Source organism: Mobula hypostoma, chromosome 4 (assembly GCF_963921235.1).
Source record: "Mobula hypostoma chromosome 4, sMobHyp1.1, whole genome shotgun sequence".
Lineage (NCBI taxonomy): Eukaryota > Metazoa > Chordata > Chondrichthyes > Myliobatiformes > Myliobatidae > Mobula > Mobula hypostoma.
In genome coordinates this window covers 97028505-97052828 of record NC_086100.1, presented here as the reverse complement: position 1 = coordinate 97052828, position 24324 = coordinate 97028505, and the positions used below count along the sequence as shown (strand labels likewise).

General features: G+C 41.7%; 1 protein-coding gene across 2 annotated transcripts in view; it reads right to left on the bottom strand.

Annotated features, from left to right (window-relative positions):
• The window catches only part of boka (BCL2 family apoptosis regulator BOK a), a 64006-nt gene that overhangs the window by 22511 nt on the left and 17171 nt on the right, over window positions 1–24324 (bottom strand). For both annotated transcript variants that reach the window (XM_063046228.1, XM_063046229.1), the window contains exon 3: window positions 13249–13377. In XM_063046228.1, coding sequence (XP_062902298.1) covers window positions 13249–13377 — 129 coding nt within the window. The remainder of the gene's footprint in view (window positions 1–13248; window positions 13378–24324) is intronic.

Here is a 24324-nt window from a genome sequence, read left to right as displayed (position 1 = left end):
AATTCAAGCAACACAAAGTGATGGGGGAGCGCAGCAGGCCAGACAGCATCCATAGGAAGTCAACGTTTTGGGCTGAGACCCTTCGTCAGGACTAACTGAAAGAAGAGATAGTAAGAGATTTGAAAGTGGGAGAGGGAGGGGGAAATCCAAAATGATAGAAGAAGACAGGAAGGGGAGGGATAGAGCTAAGAGTTGGAAAGTTGATCGGCAAAAGGGATACCCATTTTAATTAATTTGCCTTTCACTCCTGGTGTAAGCCATATTGCTTATCTATTGACAGTTTTCACACTGTAAATCATAAGGCTATTCAGTCCTGTGTCACTCTTATCATTATCAGATTTTAGTCAACAGTATACAGATTAGTGCTCTTTTTGAAACTGCAGCTGGACTCTTTATCTTTTTCTCTTTGCTGAGAGTCCATTTATTTTTGTCTGCCTCTTTATATGCATCCTATTTTGTTGCATTTTCTGCAGGTTTCACCTTTAACCCTGAATTGATCTGGTTTATATGAGCCTCTGCCTCAACGGTAACACAATTTCTTTGGCCAGGCAGGTTTCCGTTTAGACGATGCAATTTTGTTCACGTTCACTTTCATTCCTGGTTGCAATTCAATTGCATCTCTGGCTGCTATTTCCACTGATACTACTATTTCAACAGCTCTTTTAAATGTAAGTTGTGTTTTAGTTATGAGCCGTTTTCGAATGCTATCCTGTAAGATTCAACAAACTAAATGATCTCTCAGTGCATCATTAAGCCCATCACTGACAATCTCTTCAATTCAGCCACATATGCTGAAATGGACTCCCCTTTTTCTTGATTCCGCTTATGAAACCTAAAGAGTTCTGCAAGCAACAATGGTTTCAGTTCTAAATGTTCCTGCATTACACTTACAATATCAGCAAAACTCATTTTGGCTGGTTTGGTTGGAGCAGTTAAATTTCTAAGCAAACTGTATGTCTTTATATCCAATGCCCTCAGCAAAACTGGCACATGCTTCTCATTGACTACTCCATTTGCTTTTAAATATTGCTCAATCCATTCAGTATATAGTATCCATTTGTCTGTGGTGTACTGGAATGCTTCTACCTTTCCAATGTAGCCAGCCATTTCTTTTTATTTAGGATTATTATCACCTAGTAATCATTGGTTACGAACCCATGAACACTTCCATTTTCTGCTTTTTTTTTAACATGATCATCATTCCTTTTATGAACAATACTTGCTGCTCCACTTTTTTTTACTTGGCGTTTCATGCTATGCCTTTTTTAAACTAGAACATCTCGCTGCACTTCAACAGGTAGGTAGTCATCTCAGGTTCATTTAAAACTTCCCTGTCATGTTTTGTAACTTGAAAATATAAAAACTAATTGAAAGGAAAACAAGGGAGCCGAGAGATGCAAGTCTTAGTTCGAGGCATCTATATATAATATGGTAGTCATAATGGTTGCAATTCCCTTATTTTTACATATAACCAGTAAACATAGAAACATAGAAACATAGAAAATAGGTGCAGGAGTAGGCCATTCGGCCCTTCGAGCCTGCACCGCCATTTATTATGATCATGGCTGATCATCCAACTCAGAACCCCGCCCCAGCCTTCCCTCCATACCCCCTGACCCCTGTAGCCACAAGGGCCATATCTAACTCCCTCTTAAACATAGCCAATGAACTGGCCTCAACAGTTTCCTGTGGCAGAGAATTCCACAGATTCACCACTCTCTGTGTGAAGAAGTTTTTCCTAATCTCGGTCCTAAATGGCTTCCCCTCTATCCTCAAACTGTGACCCCTCGTTCTGGACTTCCCCAACATCGGGAACAATCTTCCTGCATCTAGCCTGTCCAATCCCTTTAGGATCTTATATGTTTCAATCAGATCCCCCCTCAATCTTCTCAAGAATTATTTAAATGAACAAGAATGCTTAATCAAACAAATATTTACAATATTACTCAAATATTACTGAGATATTAAATACACAACAATATGGAAGTAAAAACTCCTAGATTTCATGTAGGCAAGTTTATCGCCGATATAAATCTCATGGGAAAAATGTGCTATAGGACTGCGTGTGAATAAATCTACAGAATACTTTTGGGATAAGGAGACCTCAGCAATACTAGTACTGTGACCATGAAAGGAGACAGATTTAACTGGGGTAACTACAGAGGTATCAATCTGTTGTCCGTTCCTGGATCCTTCTCAACTGCCTACTCACAGCAGCTGAGGAAATGTGCTATAGGAATTGCAGTGTGTATTCAATCCTTCAAGAGGCACCATGAAGAGGGCAATTAGAGCAGCAGCTTCAGGCCTTTTTAAACTTCATACAGCCCTTCTCTCTATTGGCTGCCCAAAGAAGTTCACTCAGAAGCCAAGACCCAAATCGTGGCTGACTTGTTTATTGAAGCAAATGAGAGGAGAAGCCTTACAGTCAACATCTGCTATACCAAGGTCCTCTATCAAAATGCCCCTGCTCCACACACTACCTTCTGATAAATAATGGTTATCAGACCTGAGAGAACATGGACAATTACTGCCTCTCAGGAACCATCTTTCAGTGAAGGCAGACATTTACAATGAAATCCTCAATTGCCTGCATGGTCTTTGGTGGAATGAAGTAAAGGGTTATCAAGATTCCATACCTGGAATAAAACTCATGGTCTACCAACCCTCCTGTGTGCTTCTGAGACCTGGAATACTTATGGCAGAAAAAGTTCCACCATTGCTGGATCCTCAAAACCCTCCAAGTTCACTAGCAGGATAAGGAACCAACATCAGTCTTCCTTTCCAGGTCAACAACCCCAATACCGACATCCTTTTTATATTGAATTAGCTCCATTCAGAGGTCAAATCATTTGGGTAATCTATACTAGACTTCTAAAACAGACACAATGTTCCCATACACTCACAAAATGCTGGAGGAACAAGGCAAGACAGGCAGCATCTATGGAGGGAAGCGAGCAGTTAATGTTTTGGGCCAGGACCCTTCACCAGCTGTCATCCTGAAATCTCAACTGTTTACTCCCCCTCCAAAGATGGTGCCTGACTTGCTGAGTTCTTCCAGCATTTTGTGTGTGTTGCTCTAAATTTTTAGCATCAGTAGAATCTCTTGTAATTCGGTTACAAGCTCTGTCATGAAAAGAGATTTCAGCTGGGCAGAGGAAAATTTCAAAGGAATGCTCAAGTCTCCTTGGGAAAAATACAACATTCCCTCTGACTCTTAGGAATCTATGCACTTAAAATGGTGATGGCAATTGGTACAGTGCCTATAAAAAGTATTCAACCCCCTTGGAAGTTTTCATCTTTTGTTTTACAACATTGAATCACAAGGGATTTGATTTGGCTTTTTTTGACACTGATCAACAGAAAAAGACTCTTTCAAGACAAAGTGAAAAGAGATGTCTACAAAGTGATCCAAATTAATTACAAATATAAAACATAAAATAATTGTTTGCATAAGTATTTGCCCCCTTTAATATGACACACCAAATCATCATTGGTGCAGCCAATTGGATTAGTTAGGTGTTCTAGCTATACATAAACCTGTGTGCAGTCAAGGTGTTTCAATTGATTGCAGTAAAAATACACCTGTATCTGGAAGGTCCAACTGCTGGTGAGTCAGTATCCTGGCAAAAACTACACCATGAAGACAAAAGAACACTCCAAACAACTTGGTGAAAAGGTTATTGAAAAGTACAAGTCGGGAAATGGATACAAGAACATTTCCAAGTCACTAAATATCCCTTGGAGTACAGTTAAATTAATCAGGAAGAAATGGAAAGAATATGGCACAAATGTAAATCTGCCAAGAGCAGGCTCTGCTCAAAAACTGAGTGACCGTGCAAGAAGGGGACTAGTGAGGGAGACCACCAGGAGACCTATGACAGCTCTGGAGGAGTTACAAGCTTCAGTGGCTGAGATGGAAGAGACAACTGTTGCCCAGGTGCTTCACCCATCACAGCTTTATGGGAGAGTGGCAAAGAGAATGCCACTGTTGAAAAAGATTCACATGAAATCTCAGCTTGCCAGAAGGCACATGGGAGTCTGTGAAGTCAAAAACCTACCGTGAAGCATGGTGGTGGCTGCATCATGCTGTGGGGATGCTTCACTGCGGCAGGCCCTGGAAGGATGTGAAGGTAGAGGGTAAAATGAACGCAGCAAAATACAGGGAAATCCTAGAGGAAAACCTGAAGCAATCTGCAAGAGAATGGCGATTTGGGAGAAAATTTGTTTTCCAGTGAAAACCCACTTGTTTCCTTGGCTGTGTAAGTCGAGGGAAGGCACACTCCAGTACTGCCAGACCCGTGAGGTTGAGACAACTCTCCCAGCCCAAACCGCGGGTCGTGTGGATGCTGTGTCATTGCTACCCTGTTACAACTCAGTGCCAAAAAATAACAGACAGCACACTGCATACCATTAAAGGAATTATATTTATGAAACTTACTTCACTAAAGGGTTAGTAAAGAAGAAAGAAAAAACAAAAAGGGCCCATTCTAATTAAACAGTCAAATGAATGTGCACAAGTTGGAGCTCATCTTCACTTCTCTGTCACTCACACGCTGGGCCCCCGGTCAACACACCACCTTCTGAACGTCGCTCGCAATCCATCTCCAACAAACAGGTCTCCCACTGGATTGTATTCTACGACAGGTTCTCCCCAGCATCTTCTCTCTTCATCTCCCATCAAACAAAAACCCCAAGACCAACCTTTGTGTCCTTCACCAAAAAAACAGCCCTCCCCCCCCCAGTTCCACTATCCTAATTGAATGGCACACATTCCTCATCATCCCTGATCTCCAACAACAACCCAAACAGACTGAAAGCAGAACAAACTGCCCTTACAGAGCTGCTAACCGAAATACCTACAGCATAACAGTAAAGATATGAACCAGGGCATTACACCAGCAAGACAATGACCCCAAGCATAAAGCCAAAGCTACACAGAAATGGCTTAAACACAACAAAGTTAACGTCCTGGAGTGGCCAAGTCAGAGTCCAAATCTCAATCCAATTGAGAATTTGTGGCTGGACTTGAAAAGAGCTGTTCACTCATGATCTCCATGCAATCTGACAGAGCTTGAGCAGTTTTGTAAAGAAGGATGGGGGAAAATTGCAGTGTCCAGATGTGCAAAGCTGATAGAGACCTATCCACACAGACTCAAATACTGACTTGAAAAGGTTGCGTAATTATGCAATCAACTATTTTGTGTTTAGACCAATTTGTAGAAATTTGTTTTCACTTTGATACAAGAGTCTTTCCTGTTGGTCAGTGTCAAAGAAGCCAAATTAAATGCACTGTGTTTCAATGTTGTAGAACAATAAAACATGAACATTTCTGGGGGGGGGGGTGCAGGGGTCCCCTCACTTTTTATTCACTGTACTTATAACAATCAGGACAGTATTAATAACCTCGAGTCTATGCAGAGGAAGCAGATGAAACCCTCTGTATAAAAGGCAGAAGGTCCTTTAATGACCAACCATTTTGCTAATATAGTGAGGGAACTGGAAACTTTTACTGTCATCCACCTAACAGTGGAAACAGTTTTCTCTTCATATCAGTGAATGGTCAAGAGGAAACTTTGCAACCTGGTAAGGTTAATATTCTTAGTGAGAATAGAAAGCTTTTTAAAAGGTGAAATATACTAAGTATTTGATAGGCAGAGATCCGGAAATGCTGATTCATAAGGTGCAGACTACAGGATTTTCTGAGACCTCATTTTATACAAAGTGCAGCTTTGCTTTTCTCATTTAAAGAAGCAAATGTTTGCCATGGAGACAAGGCAGAGGACTGAACCTTGGTATGTCCTTTGAGTAGAGATTGAACAAGGCTGGACTGTAGATGATGTCATGAGATGTACTAGATACTGAGAGAGAGACTGATACAGAGAGGCCATTTCCTCTTGCTGGGGAATCTCAAGTGGAGGCCAAGCCTTAGGATGAAGGCTAATGCAGAGAACAGAGTGACATGAATTCTTTACACAGGGTGTTGCAAATCTTGGAGTCTTCACCACATAGTCATTCAAGGGTGGGATATAGCAGTTAAACTTAACAACATGCTGTTGAAGAAATTCATGAGGACAAACAGCATCGATGGAGGCAAAGGGACATTCAGCATTTCAGTCCTCCTGCAGCGTTCCTCTTGCAGTTTGATTTTTGCCCCAGATTGATTTTGGCACCTGCTTTCTCTTGTGTGTGTCTCCGTAATGATTGAACTATTCACAGGGCTTAAACTATTCTCCTGGTAGTCAACCAGGAGTAACTTAATATCACGCAGTTTATAAATTACTTGTGTGCCATTTGGGTAGAATACTTTGTCCTGTTCATCAGCCAGGAGTGGTCATACTAACTAGGGAGATTTCAGATCAGACTTAGACAAATATCAACACTATGTTTCAAAACAATGCAGCTAGCAAAAAGTCAAAAAAACACGTCACTGTTTCAGCAGATCTTTCTTTTGGTGAAGGTACCGTGTTTATGAAGAAACCCACACCAGGATGTGGTCTTTCCAACCTCAGCTCTGCTGTAATGCACTTCATCAAGATTACTAACTAGACAATTTTGTATCTCAGCCAGATCCTGCCTTGCGTCTAGTTCAATACACCTGCAAAATCTATACCAGCATTGTTACTTAAATAGTCACTTCCTTCTTCTTTGGTGCCAAACAACATTCCCGGCAATCTAATCAGGCTCCAACTGTAGGTCAACAGAAATTTTTTTAAATGGGAAAAGTACCTGAGAGGCTTCACCACACGCCATCTGTTTAATCTCTTCACAGATCGAGCTGGAGGGAATCAGAATGATTTAATTATAATGTGGGGGATGTGGGAATGGCCAGAATTTGTTACCCTTTCTCCTTTAAAAAACAACCACACTGCCAAATGTGAAAGATTTACTCAACTGAAAGACATTAGTGAACAAAGTGAGCTGGTAGCTGTAGTTCTACCATCGTCATCATCAATTTTACTTACTTATGAAGAATTCCAGATCATTAACTGAATTTAAGTCCCAGAGTTGAATTTGAAGCAGTCTCCGGATTGATGGTTTGGGAGTTTAACCATGTTAACCAGATGATGAGTCAGCCTGGATGTTACTATCTATTTCAGATCTCCTCAGCTAACTACCAGCACCCTTGTTCCACATAATCAGTGATCCCTGCTGATAATGCACACTCTTAGAGGGTAATTAAACTGTTAACTCTTCAACCAAGAGATTACCACAATCTTTAGGACCTCCTAACTGACTGCAGTCATTGAATTAAAGACACAAAGTGCAGATACAGGGCCCTTTGCACCACCAATGGCTATCAAATAATCCCATTTTTCATTCTCTTCATGAACTCCCCCCAAATTCGACCATCATTCAAGTGACAACCTTCTCATAACAGCCAGGAGCTCCCACAAGAGATGGACAGTTCTCCTCCACTTGTGATTTAAATCTGGGTCCACAGCTCATTCAGGCTTCGAAGAGCGCGATGGCAGTCCACCATGCAGATGTGGTGTCCACAATGGGTGTACAGGCTGCAGATGCAGGCTTTTGGCAACAGGTTAGCCAGAGGTGCCCGGGTAACCTGCGGGCAATGGACAGCAGAGGGAAGCAGATCGAAGTCTGAAGTGACAGGAGCTTCAGTGCTCCGTGAATGGGAAGGGGAATGAGGAGACCTACCACTGGGCAGTAAGTGGCTGGCTGACCTTGTTCCAGGGCACACTGCACTGGGCATTGACTTGACATTCAATCTGTAGAAATGCAGACCAGATCTGAAACCCTGCCTTTTCCCACACCAACCTAGAAAGAGGTTAAAATCAGTAACAATAATTGATGGCGGTGGAGGTGGATATGATAAGGTCCTTTGAGAGACTCCTGGACAGGTATATGGAGCTTAGAAAAATAGAGGGCTATGGATAACCCTAGATAATTTCTAAGGTAAGGACATGTTTGGCACAACTTTGTGGGCCAAAGGGCCTGTATTGTGCTGTAGGTTTTCTATGTTTCTAACCCCCCGGCCTCTACTGTCAGGAATGTCGGGACAGGAGCAGGATGCTGGGCGCAGAGAGGTGGGGTTAAATTGTAAAATGTTTTTCATTACAATGCAATACAACCTCAGTCTTCAGCCCTGGCAAACTTTTCTGAAATGGTGAACACAGGGAATTCTTTAACAGAGAGGCATGACAACGTAAAGCTTTGAACCTGGTGAAGCCTCTTGCCACCCCAGGATGACAGACTATGTAAACTGTCACTGAGAATGAATGTCATACATTCAAAATCACTAAGCAAGTCATCTCACGACAGCACTCCATTGTGCAGATTAACTGTACAAAGCAATAGCTCTGTAGTCTCTTCCTACATAAGACAGTGATGCTTTTGCAGATTAAAATATTTTAAACTAAACTGCACATGTTTGGAGCCTAAAATATAACAAGAAAATTCTGAGACAGTGTGATCTTCTTTCAGTTTTACATCAATGGATCCATCCTGAGACAAAGGACAGATCAGACATTTTTAACATGAATACACATACCCGAGTTCTCTGTAGCTTCCACCATAAACGTACAAAATCAATTCACTCTAATTAATTATTTACCCAAACCTGAAGGATGTTGTGCATGTTAAATTATATTAGGATGTAAGATGAAATTTATATTTTATTTTAGAACACAGTATTTCCATATTTGCATTATCCAGCAACATCTAGCTTATATGCATCCACTTTACCCACAAGAATATAACAACTGAAAACAAAGTCAGGATTAGGCCAACCACTGGCCCCTGGGCCTAGCCCACCCATTCAATCTAACATAGGCCTCAACTCCTCCGCCAATTCCCAACTGCCTTCAGTCCCTTGATCTGTCAAAACATTATCTACTTCCTCATTAAATACCCCAATGATACAGCCTCCAGAGCTCTCCAGGCTGGAGATTCGCTACCCTTTGCAAGAAATGTCTGCTCACATTTTTAAAAGACCATCTTGCAAATCTTGTAACCACGTCCCCTCACTCAAGACCCTCCCCTGGTGTAAACTGCTTAAAGATATTATCCATGTGGTAAAATAAACCTTAATCCGATTGATGTGAAGCACAGAAATGGCCAAGGACGGCCGCTGTTGCAGGTAATGAATGGGGCTGCCAGACATGCTAATTTGGTATGGTACTGGTAAGGAGATCTCAGAGATCTCAGCCTAAGAGTTGAGAAATTATTGACAGTCTGTTGAAAATGCAAAACAAAACCAAAAAAAAAACAATAAGTGATAGAAACTTTCAGCAAGTTGGGTACGTCAATCAATAGCAGAAATAAGATGGTTTCCTCCTGTGAAATGTTTCACTGGCTGAACTGCGATGGAAACTTCCAGAAATTCTAATCTGCAAGTAGCTTATTGAAACTGTTTACACAAATCAAATGGCTTCAAACATTCCAAAGAGTTTGTTGTATGAGCAATGGATTAGGTAAAAGACAATATATAATAAACATCACTGAAAGGACCGTTGAAATGAAAGTGGGCAATGGGTCCGGTTAGTCAATGGGTAGAGTGAGATGGAACAGGCAGAGTTTTACGATGCTTTCATTGAAGCGTGTGGTCTCTGCCCATATGGAACAATGGCAGGAGGGGCACGTGGTGGCAAAGAGTATTTATCCAGGGGATTATTACTACAGAGCAATGGAAGAATTCGCTTATTGTTTTGTAGGGAAACTACCAAGTCAATCAGGCCACCAGTCTGTATGTTGATTGATTGTGCAGTGTGTTTGCAGGCACAGAGAACTGCCTTTGCTTTTCACTACATCAGTCACTCTGGGTTTTGATCTCTGTAGGAGTATTGTACGTTGTGCTAGCTAATTAAAACTGTAGGCTTTTCTAAATTCACAGCTGTTAACAGATCCACCTCCCATCTGAATGAAGCTCTATCATGTTCTCCTCCCATAAACAGACTTCCTGTGATAACAGACACTGTGGGCCACTGCTGATATAGTGAGGTAGTGCTTAGCACATCTGAAGCCCCTGCTGAAGGACGTTGAAGGCAAACTTACTCCCCAGGAGATTCCCATGTATATATCACCCAGTTACCTCATTTACTCAGGAAATTAGTGAGTTCGAGCTTCCCAAAACATTCCTCCTGGGTTACACACTGAGAAACAACTTCATACAAAATAATTTCTGTATAACAACAACAGTTAACACTTACACCTTTCAAATTCGCAAACAACAGGAATTCTGCAGATGCTGGAAATTCAAGCAACACACATCAAAGTTGCTGGTGAACACTCACCAGCAACTTTGATGTGTATTGCACCTTTCAACTTCCTGTTATTTGCCTCTCTCTATCTCTTCCTCTCCCTCTCTCCTCCTCCCTCCCTTCCTTTCCCTCTCCCTCCCTCCCTCCCTCTCTCCTGCTGTCACTGTAGGGCAATTTCTTGCCATTAAAGTACACAAGTCAGTGAAGTGTGTGAATGTGAAAAAACACTTCTATTGAGCAATCGTTCCTATTGTACACGTCGCTTTGGTTGTCCTCCAACCTTGGGGACAAGTAATGACATGTCAAACTTTGTCATCACTCTTGTAGAAGGGAAAGGCATGAATAACTCACAGTTTTTATATGTATTGTAGGAACAAAGTCCTAAGTAATTCACTCAAACTTCATTTCTACACAGTTCTGTAAGAATCCACAATACAAATTCACAATGCCATTAAAACCCAGTAATGTTGCACACACCCATGTTATATCACATAGATAGTTTTCACTGAGGCATAAGGCATAGAAGGTTACAACACAGAAAAAGGACTTAATGTGTGCCAATTCTCTAATGACTAATCCATTTACTTATACTCCCAATCAGAATTGGGATTTCCACCCCAACCAGCATAGTAAACACCAGATCTATACAGCAGCAGAGCATGTCTGTGCTTGGTCCAGCCTGCATAACTACCCAATTCTGATATAAAGTTGCAAGAGAGAGAGGTGACACAGGAATGAGAATAGGTTATTCTCATTCCTCAGGTGGTGACGAGAGGGTGTACAGGAGTGAGATATGCCAACTAGTGGAATGGTGCCGCAGAAACAACCTGGCACTCAATGTCAGTAAGACGAAAAAGCTGATTGTGGACTTCCGGAAGGGTAAGACGAAGGAACACATACCAATCCTCACAGAGGGATCAGAAGTGGAGAGAGTGAGCAGCTTCAAGTTCCTCGGTGACAAGATCTCTAAGGATCTAACCTGGTCCCAACATATTGATGTAGTTATAAAGAAGGCAAGACAGTGGCTATACTTTATTAGGAGTTTGAAGAGATTTGGCATGTCAACAAATACACTCAAAAACTTCTATAGATGTACTGTGGAGAGCATTCTGACAGGCTGCATCACTGTCTGGTATGGAGGGGCTACTACACAGGACTGAAAGAAGCTGTAGAAGGTTGGAAATCTAGTCAGCACCATCTTGGACACTAGCCTACAAAGTACCCAGGACATCTTTAGGGAGCGGTATCTCAGAAAGGCAGCGTCCATTATTCTGGATCTCCAGCACCTAGGGCATAGAAACATAGAAACATAGAAAATAGGTGCAGGAGTAGGCCATTCGGCCCTTCAAGCCTCCACCGCCATTCAGTATGATCAAGGCTGATCATCCAACTCAGAACCCTGTACCTGCTTTCTCTCCATACCCCCTGATCCCTTTAGCCACAAGGACCATATCTAACTCCCTCTTAAATATCGCCAATGAACCGGCCTCAACTGTTTCCTCTGGCAGAGAATTCCACAAATTCACCACTCTCTGTGTGAAGAAGTTTTTCCTAATCTCAGTCCTAAAAGGCTTCCCCTTTATCCTCAAACTGTGACCCCTCATTCTGGACTTCCCCAACATCGGGAACAATCTTCCTGCATCTAGCCTGTCCAATCCCTTTAGGATTTTATACGTTTCAATAAGATTCCCCCTCAATCTTCTGAATTCCAACGAGTATAAGCCTAGTTGATCCAGTCTTTCATCATATGAAAGTCCTGCAATCCCAGGAATCAATCTGGTGAACCTTCTTTGTACTCCCTCTATGGCAAGGATGTCTTTCCTCAGATTAGGGGACCAAAACTGCACACAATACTCCAGGTGTGGTCTCACCAAGGCCTTGTACAACTGCAGTAGTACCTCCCTGCTCCTGTACTCAAATCCTCTTGCTATAAATGCCAGCATACCATTCGCCTTTTTCACCGCCTGCTGTACCTGCATGCCCACTTTCAATGACTGGTGTACAATGACACCCAGGTCTCGTTGCACCTCCCCTTTTCCTAATCGGCCACCATTCAGATAATAATCTGTTTTCCTGTTTTCGCCCTTTTCTCACTGTTACCAGCAGGTAGGAGGTACAGAAGCCTGAAGACACACACTCAGTGATTCAGGAACAGCTTCTTCCCCTCTGCCATCTGATTCCTAAATGGACATTGAAGCTTTGGACACTACCTCACTTTTTTAATATACAGTATTTCTGTTTTTGCACTTTTTAAAATCTATTCAATATACACAATTGATTTACTTGATTATTTATTATTACGTTTTATTTTATATATTATTGCATTGAACTGCTGTTGCTGAGTTAACAATTTTCACGTCACATGTCAGCGATAATAAACCTGATTCTGATTCTGATTCCACCCCCCCCCACCGAGCTCCAGCTCTGAATGCCCTCACCTAGTAAAATATACCAACCATTCAGTTTGAGTCCTTCAAATGTACTTTATATAAAGACTTACAGATTTGCATTCCTTTTTGTTAAAGTAACACTGGCAAGTGTTTAGCATCTGGACTGGAGTTTGTTCCATCATTACACACAAAAGAGGAACCAGGCCTGGGACTGGAATACAGGGCATATGACGTATAATGAAATACCCAGGGAGTGAGGAGCTGGGGCGTGGAACTGCATAAAAAACAGAAATAGGAACTGTTTATTTGTGAGCTGGTAAAGGACATTTCTGTACTGAAGATGCCTGAAGCTATTGGTCTGATTTTCTTTTTGGTAGGGGGTTGCCTCGCAGAGCGATCTCTGCATCACATTCCCCAGTTCTCCCCTGTCAGTGAAGGAGCAGACTGCATGTTCAACTCTGCTCTGTTTAATAGCTACAGGGAAGAAATGGCAAAAAAAAATGTAAATCTGTGCAAGTGCTTAAAACTGCAAAGGGAATGGCACAGGGCAGAATGTGTGCTGAGACAGGATTGTAGATAAAAGGTGTCGGACAATAGACAGAACCGCTAACGAACAGATGAATAAGCATTGCTGTAATTACCTGCAGAGAAAAGCTCGGTTGCAACTGCCAGAAATGCATCTGACACAATGCTTTCAGAAGTGACCGAGATATTCAGTTGTTTGGCAATATTCCTGTAGACGTTTGGTCTGATGTACTCTAATTCGTCACCTTAATAAAAAAATGAAATTGAAATTAGATTTAATAAACAACCACACAAGTACTTGAATCGCAAGGCACAGAAAGCTACAGGTGTAAAGCATATAAATGGGATTAGTTTAGACAGATACAATGGTTGGGATGGACATTGTGAGTTGAAGAACCTGTTTTGGTGCCAAACACCATAATTCTAAATTAGATTACACGGAATATTGTTTAAAGGGCTAGAGGATCTGGTAATAAATATTCTGATTATTAGGAACAATTTTATTCTGTGATGCAAATTTATAATAATGTACTTCGCAGGATTCCTTCAAACGGAAACAAACAGAAAAAAATATCTGAATGTATTAACATGCACGTTGATCCAATCATCTGTCGTGCAAGCCACCTTCACCAGAAACTAAACTCAGATATCCAAGTCATAAGATGAGGCAGGAAAGCTGTCATGCCTGTGTCAGGTTTTTGAGAAGGTTACACAATATTTTTTAATGGGATGTGGGTGTTGTTGACTGCATGTATTACCCAACCCCGATCACCTTAGCGTCACCATATCTATCGTGGTGAAGATACTCTGACATTGTTATATGGAGGGAACTCCAGCATTTCGATCCAGTGAGGCTGAAGGGCTGGCAGGGCAGTGACAGTAAGTGAGGACGGTGTGTGAGGGTTACGTACTGTCCTGGCATTGGTCATCCTGACAAGGAATCCTTGCTAAGTTGCTGAGGTAACTTTTACAGGTGTTGTGAGCTTTAATGGAGTGCCAGACAAGCAGGATGCTTTGTGCTGTATGGTGGGAGGCTTTTTGTTAAAGGTGTACTTGTCCATGTTAAACAACTTCTGGCTTGTGCCATTTAGATAAGGGGAAGGCTTTGCAGAGTCACACAAGATTTATGTAACACCTTCTCTTGGAGCCACAGAGGTCTGCTCTCCTTATTGGGTCTTCCCATGAGCACAGACAGGAAAAGCTCCATACAAACATAGCAGAGTCTCAGTAGACAAGGAGGGACTCCAGAACCATGCAGCACCACAGCTCCAGGGAATTAAACTGGAGCAACTTAAAACAAAGAGTGGGAAATCAAAACAAGCAAGCACTGCAGAGCCCAATGCAAACCACAAGGACTCTGTACAAACTAAGGGGTCTTAATATAGACAATAGTGTCTATTACAAACCAAAGGGCTCAAAAAAGGTGGGGATCCCTTACAAACAGTAGAGACCCATTCTAAACAGCAGCAACTCTAAAATCTACTGGAACTCGGTAAAAGTAGGCGGGTTAATACAAACAACAGGAACCCAGATCAAATGATAGGGATGTGATACAAATGGTGAGGATTTAATAGAAAGAGGACGGACACAAATCGAACAATGTATATGTAACACAAAGAAGAGTAATTTAATAAATCTGCAAAAAGTTGATAAAACAGTAGTAATTCAATACAGCAGAAACAAATATTTTTATTTTCCAAATTATATGAGCTCAGTATGTCTGTGAGCTTTACAGGCAATGGAACAGTGTTTATGGCATGGTGACTGTGATATAGGGATGTCAGGCAAATGGCACACTGCAGCAACATTATCAGGCAGATAAGCTTCATTGTGATGCTGGTTTCATGATCAATGTTGCTTAAACCGCTAGGAATGTCCACTGCATGCAACTTTATATGAAAGTGATGTTAGTATCGAGAGATCAATCCATTGATCCATTAATCTCTTGAATTTTAGGAGAGTAACGTACAAAACTCGCATAGGATTTGACAGGGCAGATGCAAAGATGTTTCCAAGGTCAGGAGATTATTGAACCTTGGCTCAGAGTTTCAAACTAAGGGGTTAGCCATTCAGATTTAAAAAGGATTTCCTCAAATTGGAGAGTAAATATGAAAATTCTCCACCCGTTGGGCTTGTGGAGGTTCAGCTGCTGAGTATGTTCAAGACAGCGATGAATAGGTTTTTGAGTAGTAAGAAATAAAAAGACACAGTATGGAGTTATTGGAAATAACAATCAACAGCGCACTGATGAAGTCTCCTTGTACCATGACAAAAGCGTTTGCACGTAAATTGCCAAGATCAGAGAACATCTCAATCAACCAGATATGAAGTTAGTGCAGAAACATGGCCTGAGGTGAAAAATCTGCCGTGATTCTAGTGAACAATGAAGACGACATGACAGGACAATTCCTGCTTCTATTTCTCACGTAGTGGGCGGGTAGGTGGATCAATTGGAAACACAGTGGAGAGTGGCGCAATCTCTCAGCTCTGAAATGAAATTCAGATCCAGGTAGGAATAGCAATAGGAACACTTGGAAGAGGAGAGGCTCCTGACAGGCTAATCTGTGAAGAAAACAGGTGATTAAAAAGATGACAAAATAGAGCATTTGAAGTGGCCATTGTCAAGAGGGGCAGTCTTGAATGATTTAATGCTGAGGCTTTGGCAGGAGGGGGACGTGAGTGTGTATTGCTTTAATCAGATCTGCCTTTGATTACAGATGTGTTGCTTGTGGGTCAGCCTCACTGGTGGTCTTAAAGCCCTTGACAAAGTTCAACTTCAAGCATTGAGATTATGTTGTGGTGCAATTAAATGATCCCCAATTTTGACGTTACCAGTAGAAATGGGCAAAGTACTCTTACATCTACGCAGGTTACAGTTAGCAATGGTTTATTGGGTTAGTGTAAGAGGACATAAAGTTGGTCATCCAATATTGCCAACAACAGTAGTGTTGAGAGCACTGCATTCATAAGGTCTTATGAATGGGTACAAAATCTTGGGTTGTTTAATGTAAAATATGGTCCCCATGTACCCTTTTCTGCCACTTCTCCATGGCTTTTCCCTTTGTCTGTGATTGTTTTAAGCCTTCAGGAAAAGATCAAGGTGAAGAATGATTGATTATCATTGGCACAGGAATATATGCAAGGCTTACAGCTTCTACACAAATGGTTCAAAAGATCCAGTGATAGGTCATACAGGTGTTTCTGTTTCTGTTCCAGCATTTCGGTGACTATTAAGAAAGACTCTCGGACAAGTATGAGTATTCACACCTGAGATAGTTGCATCATTTTAGCCTTGGAATGGGTCGAAGAAGTAAGCCATGATTATGTACTGCTGTGCTCTGATTCATTCTAGGTTTTGACATCTATTTAAAATTGGAGGCCAGGTATTTTTGAGATTGGACTGCACCAGTTGCGGCTGCAGGATCTGAGCTTATAGATCCAATTCTTATGCAGTCCTGCCCATGTTAGAGTTGAAAGAAATAAGGTGGAAGCGAATATGAATAAAATTGCAACAACGAGACAGAAACCAGCCTGGCTGAACAAACTGTGTTACCACTGTGGCAGGGGCTCGCATACACCAGACCAATGCAGGGTTAAAGGCAAAACTTGCAGGAAATGCAACAAAGAAGGACACATACAAAGAGCATGTTGGGGGGACAAAAACAAATGGAGAGAAGAGAAAAATATTAAAAAGTCAAGTTGAAGTTTCAAAAAGAGCACTAATCTGCATGCTGTTGATGATAAATCTGATAATGATGGGAGTGATGTAGGGCTGGGTAGCCTTGAGATTTACACTGTGAAACTAACAATAGACAAGTAATATGGCTTACACCAGTAGTGAATGGCAAATAAATTAAACTGAAATTGGATTCTGGCTCGACTGTTTCAGTCATTCCACAAAATGAGTTTGAGTGGCATTTCAAAGATGAATAACTGAAGTCTGCAGTTATCTAACTTAGACTGGAGAAAAAAATAACTCCTGTGGGAATGACATTTGTAACAGTGAAATACAACAACCAACAAGCCACATTGGGTTTGTACGTGGTAAATACAGGAGGTTCAGCACTTTGGGGACGTGAGTGGCTGAGACAACTACAACTTGATTGGAGATCCATCCAACATTTGCATATCACATCCCCTACCATAGAGTCAACTGAAAGCAAATTAAGAAACGTACTGGATGATGCCACAGCAGTGTTCATGGATGACAATGGAAAGCTCAAATATATCCAGGGTAAAATAGTGTTAAATGAAAATGCCAGACCGATACCATCTGTGATAAAGTAGCCAGTGAGCTAAATCACATGGAGACTGAAGGAATTCTTTCCAAGGTTGAGTGGAGCATATGGGTAATGCCTGTGATCCCAGTAGTCAAGAAGAATGGGACTGTCAGGATCTGTGGTGATTTTAAAGTTGCCATTAACCCAGTACTGAAAGTTGATCAATACCATCTGCCCAGGATAGAGGATATCTTTACAAACCTCTCTGGAGGGAAACACCTCAGCAAAGTGGACTTAGCTGAGGCCTACCTGCAGATGGAGATGGAAAAAGAGTCCAAAGCGTTTCTCACCATAAACACTCACCCAAGGCTTTTCGCTACAATGGGCTTTATTTTTGAAATAACATCTGCACTTGCCCTCTGGCAGAAAGCTATGAACCAGGTGTTACAAGGCTGTCCAGGCACTCAGAGTTACCTGGATGACATCATTGTTACTGGTAAGGATGACAAGGAACAGCTCCAAAATCTCAAGACATTGTGAAGAAGATGAGAAGATTACAGGCTCAGAGCACAATGCAACAAGTGTGAGAAAAATCAAGCAGTGCTGGATGTCCCAAGGCCAAAGGGCATGTCACAGTTGCAGTTCTTTTTCTGGATTTCACAATTATTATAACAGGTTCCTGCCAAACATGACTACGGTGCTGCATCCCTGGAACTCATTACTATAGGTTGGGAAGAAATGGCAACGGACAGAGCAGTGTGAGGTGGCTTTCCAAAGGGTAAAGGAAATGGTGACGTCAGACACCGTACTCACGCAGTATGATCCACACCATCCAGTAAACCTTGCCTTGCACTGTTCAGGGTGCCAACACATCCAGAAGGTGGCCAGAGCTGTCAGAGCCACTTCCTGCAGTACCAGAGTCAACTCCTACAACAACCACAGACTAGGCCCCAGAACCTGAGATTGTTTCACAGCTACAAATCTCTCCTGCCAAGCAGAGTGATCCCCACACCCCCTTGTCAGGAAAGGTGTCATTCCAAACGAGTAAGAAATCCTCCACAGCAATTAAATGTTGAGGCTTGAATAGAAAAATGCTGTGGATGTCTATATGTTATTTGTACTATATAGTATACTGTAGTAGAAATTCTTGAGGCATCATCCAGTGAGGACATATGGGTCAAACTTAGAAACAAGAAAGGGAACTTAGAAACACTCTGATGGGATTATGTCATAGCAACCTTCCTCTCCCCATCAGTCAGCAGCAAATGGAGGAACAGATATGTAGAATAATTGCAGCTCGTTGTAAACATAATAGGGTAGTATTAGTGGGAGATTTTAATGTCCCTGATATTGACTGGACCAACCACAGTGTAAAAAGTTTGGATGGAGTGGAATTTGTCAAGTATGTCCAAGAAAACTTCCTTTATGAATATGATGGATATGTGCAACACTAGATCTCTTCCTGGGAATGACGTAAGGCCAAGGACAGAAGAGTCTGTCGGCGAGCATTTTAAATCCAGTGATCATAATTCTATTAGCTTTAAAACAGTTACAGAGAAGGATACGATCGGTTTACAGGTAAGGGTCCTGAACTGAGGCACAGCATATTCCGGAGCGTTCAGGTGGGATTTTGCAATGGTTGATTGGGTGAAATTGTTTGCAGAGAAAGGTGTATCGGCCAAGTGGGAGGCTTTTTAAAGTGTAATGTCAAGAGTTCAAGGCCTGCATGTTTCCATTTGGGTGAAGGGCAAGGCTGGCAGGTTTTGGGAGCCCTGGCTTATGAAAAATATTGAGGGTTTGTTTGATAAAGAAAGGGAGGTATACACTGCCATAAGCAACTGAGAATCAGTAATTCTCTGGATGGTTACAAGTGTAGGAATGCATTTCAAAGAGAAATTTGGAGGGCAGAAAGAGAAATGAGAGGGATCTGACAGGCAAGGTGAAGCAAAAGACCAGGAGATTCTATAGGTACTGTATATTAAGAGTTTAAGGGTGGCTTGGGAGGGAATGAGTCTTTTTAAAGATCAGCCTGCTGTCTCAATCTCATATACAATCTTGGGGTTGTATATGGTGACATACATGTACTTTGATTATAAAATTTACTTTGAACTTTCTGTGTGGATTTCAATGAATATCTCTCTTCAGTTTTTTTTACTGCGCTGGAATCTACGGAAGCTAAGAAAGCAGGGGGAATGAGACCACATACAAATTAGCGGGGTCGAGGTACAGGAGGCCTTAAAGTGCATTAAAGTGGGCAGATCTTCAGGCCGTGACCTGGTGCATACTCAGACCCTGTGGGAAGCTGTAGAAGAAATTGTGGAGTTTTTTCCCTTCATCCCCGGCCACAGGAAAGGTTCTGGAAAACTGGAAAATGGCTAAAGTGGTACCATTATTCAAAGCCCAAAGTAAATTTATTACCGAAGTACATATATGTCACCATACACAGTCCTGAATATTTATTTTCTTGTGGGCATGTTCAATAAATCCAATAACCATAATAGAATCAATGAAAGAACCCACCAACAGATGGACAACCAGTGTGCAAAAGTCAGCAAACTGTGCAAATACAAAAAGAAAGAAGAAATAATAAATGAATAAACAAACAATAAGTGTTCCAGAAAATGAGATCTTCACAAGCTCCTAAGGAAGTAGAGGCACTGATCAGTCGATGTGGGCTGAGAAATGGCAAATGGATTTCAGTCCAGATAAAATCCAATGAGGTATTGCATTTTGGGAGATCAAGCCAAGGTAGAACTTGTACAGTGAGTGGTAGGGCTTTGGGAGTGTTGTGGACCAGAGGGACCCAGGAGTGCAAGTACATAGTTTATTGACAGCAATGTCACAGATAGATAGGGTATGATATAGAAGTGTTTGGCATGATGGCTTTCATTAGTCAGGGCATTGAGTATAGGAGCTGAGTAATTATCTTGCAGGTACATGAGACCGCACTTGGAGTGTGTATACAGGTTTGTCCACCCCTGTTACAGGTAAGATGCTATTAAACTAGAAAGCGTGCAAAAAACATTTACCAGGATGTTGCCTGGACTTGAGGGTCTGAGTTACTAAGAGGTTGCATGGACTAGGAATTTATTCCCTGGAATACAGGAGACTGGTGGGTGACCTGAGAGGGTGTACAAGGTCACGAGGGGTATAGAAAGCACATAGTGCCCCTTCCCTGGGAAAATACACTAAAAACAAGCTTTAAGATCAGAGGCAGGAAACTGAAAGGAGACATCAGGGCAGTTTCTTCACTCAAAAGGCTGGTGAGTATTTGGAATGAATTGCCAGTAGTAGTGTTTGAGTCAGGCACATCAGTAACATTAAAAGCCCTCTAGGTAAGTACATAGATAGGAGAGGTTTAGAGGGCTACGTTTCAAATGCATTCGGGCTCTCATGACCAGACTATGTAACAGTTTCTTCCCCCAAGCCATCAGACTCCTCAATACCCAGAGGTACTGATACCCAGACTCCTCAATACTGATACCAACCTACTGCCTTCTACTGTGCCTATTGTCTTGTTTATTATTCATTGTAATGCCTGTGCTGTTTTGTGCACTTTCTGCTGTCCTGGGTAGGTCTGTAGTCTAGTATAGTTTTGTGTTGTTTTACGTAGTTCAATGTAGTTTTTATATTGTTTCATGTAGCACCATGGTCCTGAAAAACGTTGTCTTGTTTTTACTGTGTACTGTACCAGCAGTTATGGTCGAAATGACAATAAAAACTGACTTGACTTGACTTGAAATGCAGACAGGTGGAATTAGCTTACTGGGCAACACATGGACGAGAGGGGCTGAATGGCCTGCTTCCATGCTATATTACTCAGTGGAGTAGCATGGTATCCAATCTCAAACTACACAGCAGGGGAGAAATATTCTTACTAAAAACCTCAGACTCTGCCAATGAGAATGTGATAGGCCTTAATCATTGCTTGACCAATCAGAATGCAATAATGTACCAATGGTTCAGATGCTGCAGGATCTATAGTTTTGTGAAGAGGCTCCTGTTACAGCATTCAAACCCACAATATCTGCAAAAGGATCAGCAAGGGACGATGTGTCGAAAAAGCAAATAGTGCAGGAAATGATACAACATTTTTCTTGTACGTCCACATCAGGTTGTATTTTAGCCTCAGGTTAGTTGCTCCTTCCCCCCACTTCTTCCTCTTAAAAAAAACATTTTAGAGGTTTCCTAAATTGCCAGTTTATTTTCATGCATCCTATTAAATATTTCCCTTTCATAAAATTTTTTAATCTGCCTAAATGATCATGTGAGTCACTGTGACTAAACCCAATCTTTTTGCCAGCTCATCTAGCAGTGATCAGTAGATTAGAGGGTGTTGAAACTCATCGGTCCAAACTAGATGGTGTGATAAGGAAACAAGAAGTTGGGGAGAGGACATCGATGGGCTGGGTGAAAAGGCAGACAAGTAGCAGATGCAATGGTGCGTAATATTCTGAAGTGATAGATAGCCCTCAACAGAATGAACAATGACATAAACACAAACTTATCAGCAAAGTTTCAAAGACAGGTGGAACAAACAATCTATGAGTAAATATGCAAAGAGCTTTAAAAATAGCAGAAAATGGGCCATTCAATAAGGTCACGACTGACTTTTATCTCCCCCACTACTTTCCGGCATGAACTTCCTATCCCTTCATTTTCTCAATAACTAAAAACCTATCAATCAATCAACTTCCTTTTCCTGTTCTGTAGATTCTTTGATGTGCATGGACATCTAGATTTGGTACTTACAGGTTATTGCCCCATAGTACAGAATACTGAGAGGTGATCTAATATAAGTTTGCAAGATCATAAAGACCTTTAAGGAGTCTAACCATTGTTTTTAGAGAATGGTTCAAGGATCAGCGGACACAGATTTAAAATGGTGGGAAGCAGATGTAAGGCAGTGTGAGTTTAAGCTCTTTTAGGCAGAGATTGCAAGAATGGTTGAATCAGTTCAAGGGTATAGTTCACCATCACCTTGTCAAAGGGTATAGTTCACCACCACCGGGTCAAAGGGTATAGTTCACCATCACCTTGTCAAAGGCAATCAAGAACTGACAATAAATGCTACCTTTGCCAAATGCACAATTTTTTGGACAAGACTTTAAATCAAAGCCCAATTGGCCTGACAGGCTCATAATAGTTCATGATAATATCCTAGGAGCTTTCCTCAGTGATTCACCTCCATAAATTCAAACTAGTTGGTCTGAGGGAGCTTGCTAGGTATGAATTGGTAATTCTTTTATTTATTTATTGAGATACAGAGTGGAGTAGGCCCTTCCGGCCCTTTGAGCCGTGCCACCCAGTAATCCCTCGATTTAATCCTAGCCAAATCACAGGACAATTTGCAATGACCAATTATCCTGTCAACTGGTGTGTTTTTGGACTGTGGGAGGAAACCAGAGCATCCGGAGGAAACCGAGAGAACATGCAAACTCCTTACGGGCAGCTGCGGGAATTGAACCCAAGCCGCAGGTAATGTAAAGCATTGTGCTGGCCACTACACTACCCTGCTACCTTAATTTCTGACATTACAATAATGGCCACACTCTTCAAAGGTACCTCATTAGAAACAAAATGCTTTGGGGTTGGACTATTGTGAGTTTGTAAATTTCACTATATAAATGCAAATCTGTCTTTGAACAGATGTATTGTGAACAAAAGGATCAATAAAGTGTGGGGAGGACATCACTGATAGAAAGTAAAATCAAACAGGGGCAATAACAATCTCCCATTTTGAGCTTTCATTGATGTCAGATTTCAACTCTCCCTTCCCCCTTGCTTGTTGGAATCTGCTGCTTTAAATACTCCAAAACAAAATTAACTTCTGAGACTCTGCATTTTTGGCACACAAAGCACATACTTGTATGTGCTGTGTTGCTTAAGAGACAGCTGTAATATTCTACAATAGACTCCAGTCATCGGAGTGATTTATGGGCCAGGGATTGGGGGACCTCTGGGGTGGCTCCTAAATCTGCAAAAGTGTAAAGTGAGGAATGGCGAGTCAATAATATTTCATATTTCAATCAAAGTCAGTTATCAAAGATGTGATAACAGCACATTTGGAAAGCGGTGAAATCATCGGACAAGGTCAGCATGGATTTGTGAAAGGAAAATCATGTCTGATGAATCTCATAGAATTTTTTGAGGATGTAACTAGTAGAGTGGATAGGGGAGAACCAGTGGATGTGGTATATTTGGATTTTCAAAAGGCTTTTGACAAGGTCCCACACAGGAGATTAGTGTGCAAACTTAAAGCACACGGTATTGGGGGTAAGGTATTGATGTGGACAGAGAATTGGTTGGCAGACAGGAGGCAAAGAGTGGGAATAAACGGGACCTTTTCAGAATGGCAGGCAGTAACTAGTGGGGTACCACAAAGCACAGTGCTGGGACCCCAGTTGTTTACAATATATATTAATGACTTGGATGAGGGAATTAAATGCAGCATCTCCAAGTTTGCGGATGACACGAAGCTGGGCGGCAGTGTTAGCTGTGAGGAGGATGCTAAGAGGATGCAGGGTGACTTGGATAGGTTGGGTGAGTGGGCAAATTCATGGCAGATGCAATTTAATGTGGATAAATGTGAAGTTATCCACTTTGGTGGCAAAAATAGGAAAACAGATTATTATCTGAATGGTGGCCGATTAGGAAAAGGGGAGGTGCAACGAGACCTGGGTGTCATTATACACCAGTCATTGAAAGTGGGCATGCAGGTACAGCAGGCGGTGAAAAAGGCGAATGGTATGCTGGCATTTATAGCGAGAGGATTCGAGTACAGGAGCAGGAAGGTACTACTGCAGTTGTACAAGGCCTTGGTGAGACCACACCTGGAGTATTGTGTGCAGTTTTGGTCCCCTAATCTGAGGAAAGACAACCTTGCCACGGAAGGAGTACAAAGAAGGTTTACCAGATTGATTCCTGGGATGGCGGGACTTTCATATGAAGAAAGACTGTATGAACTAGGCT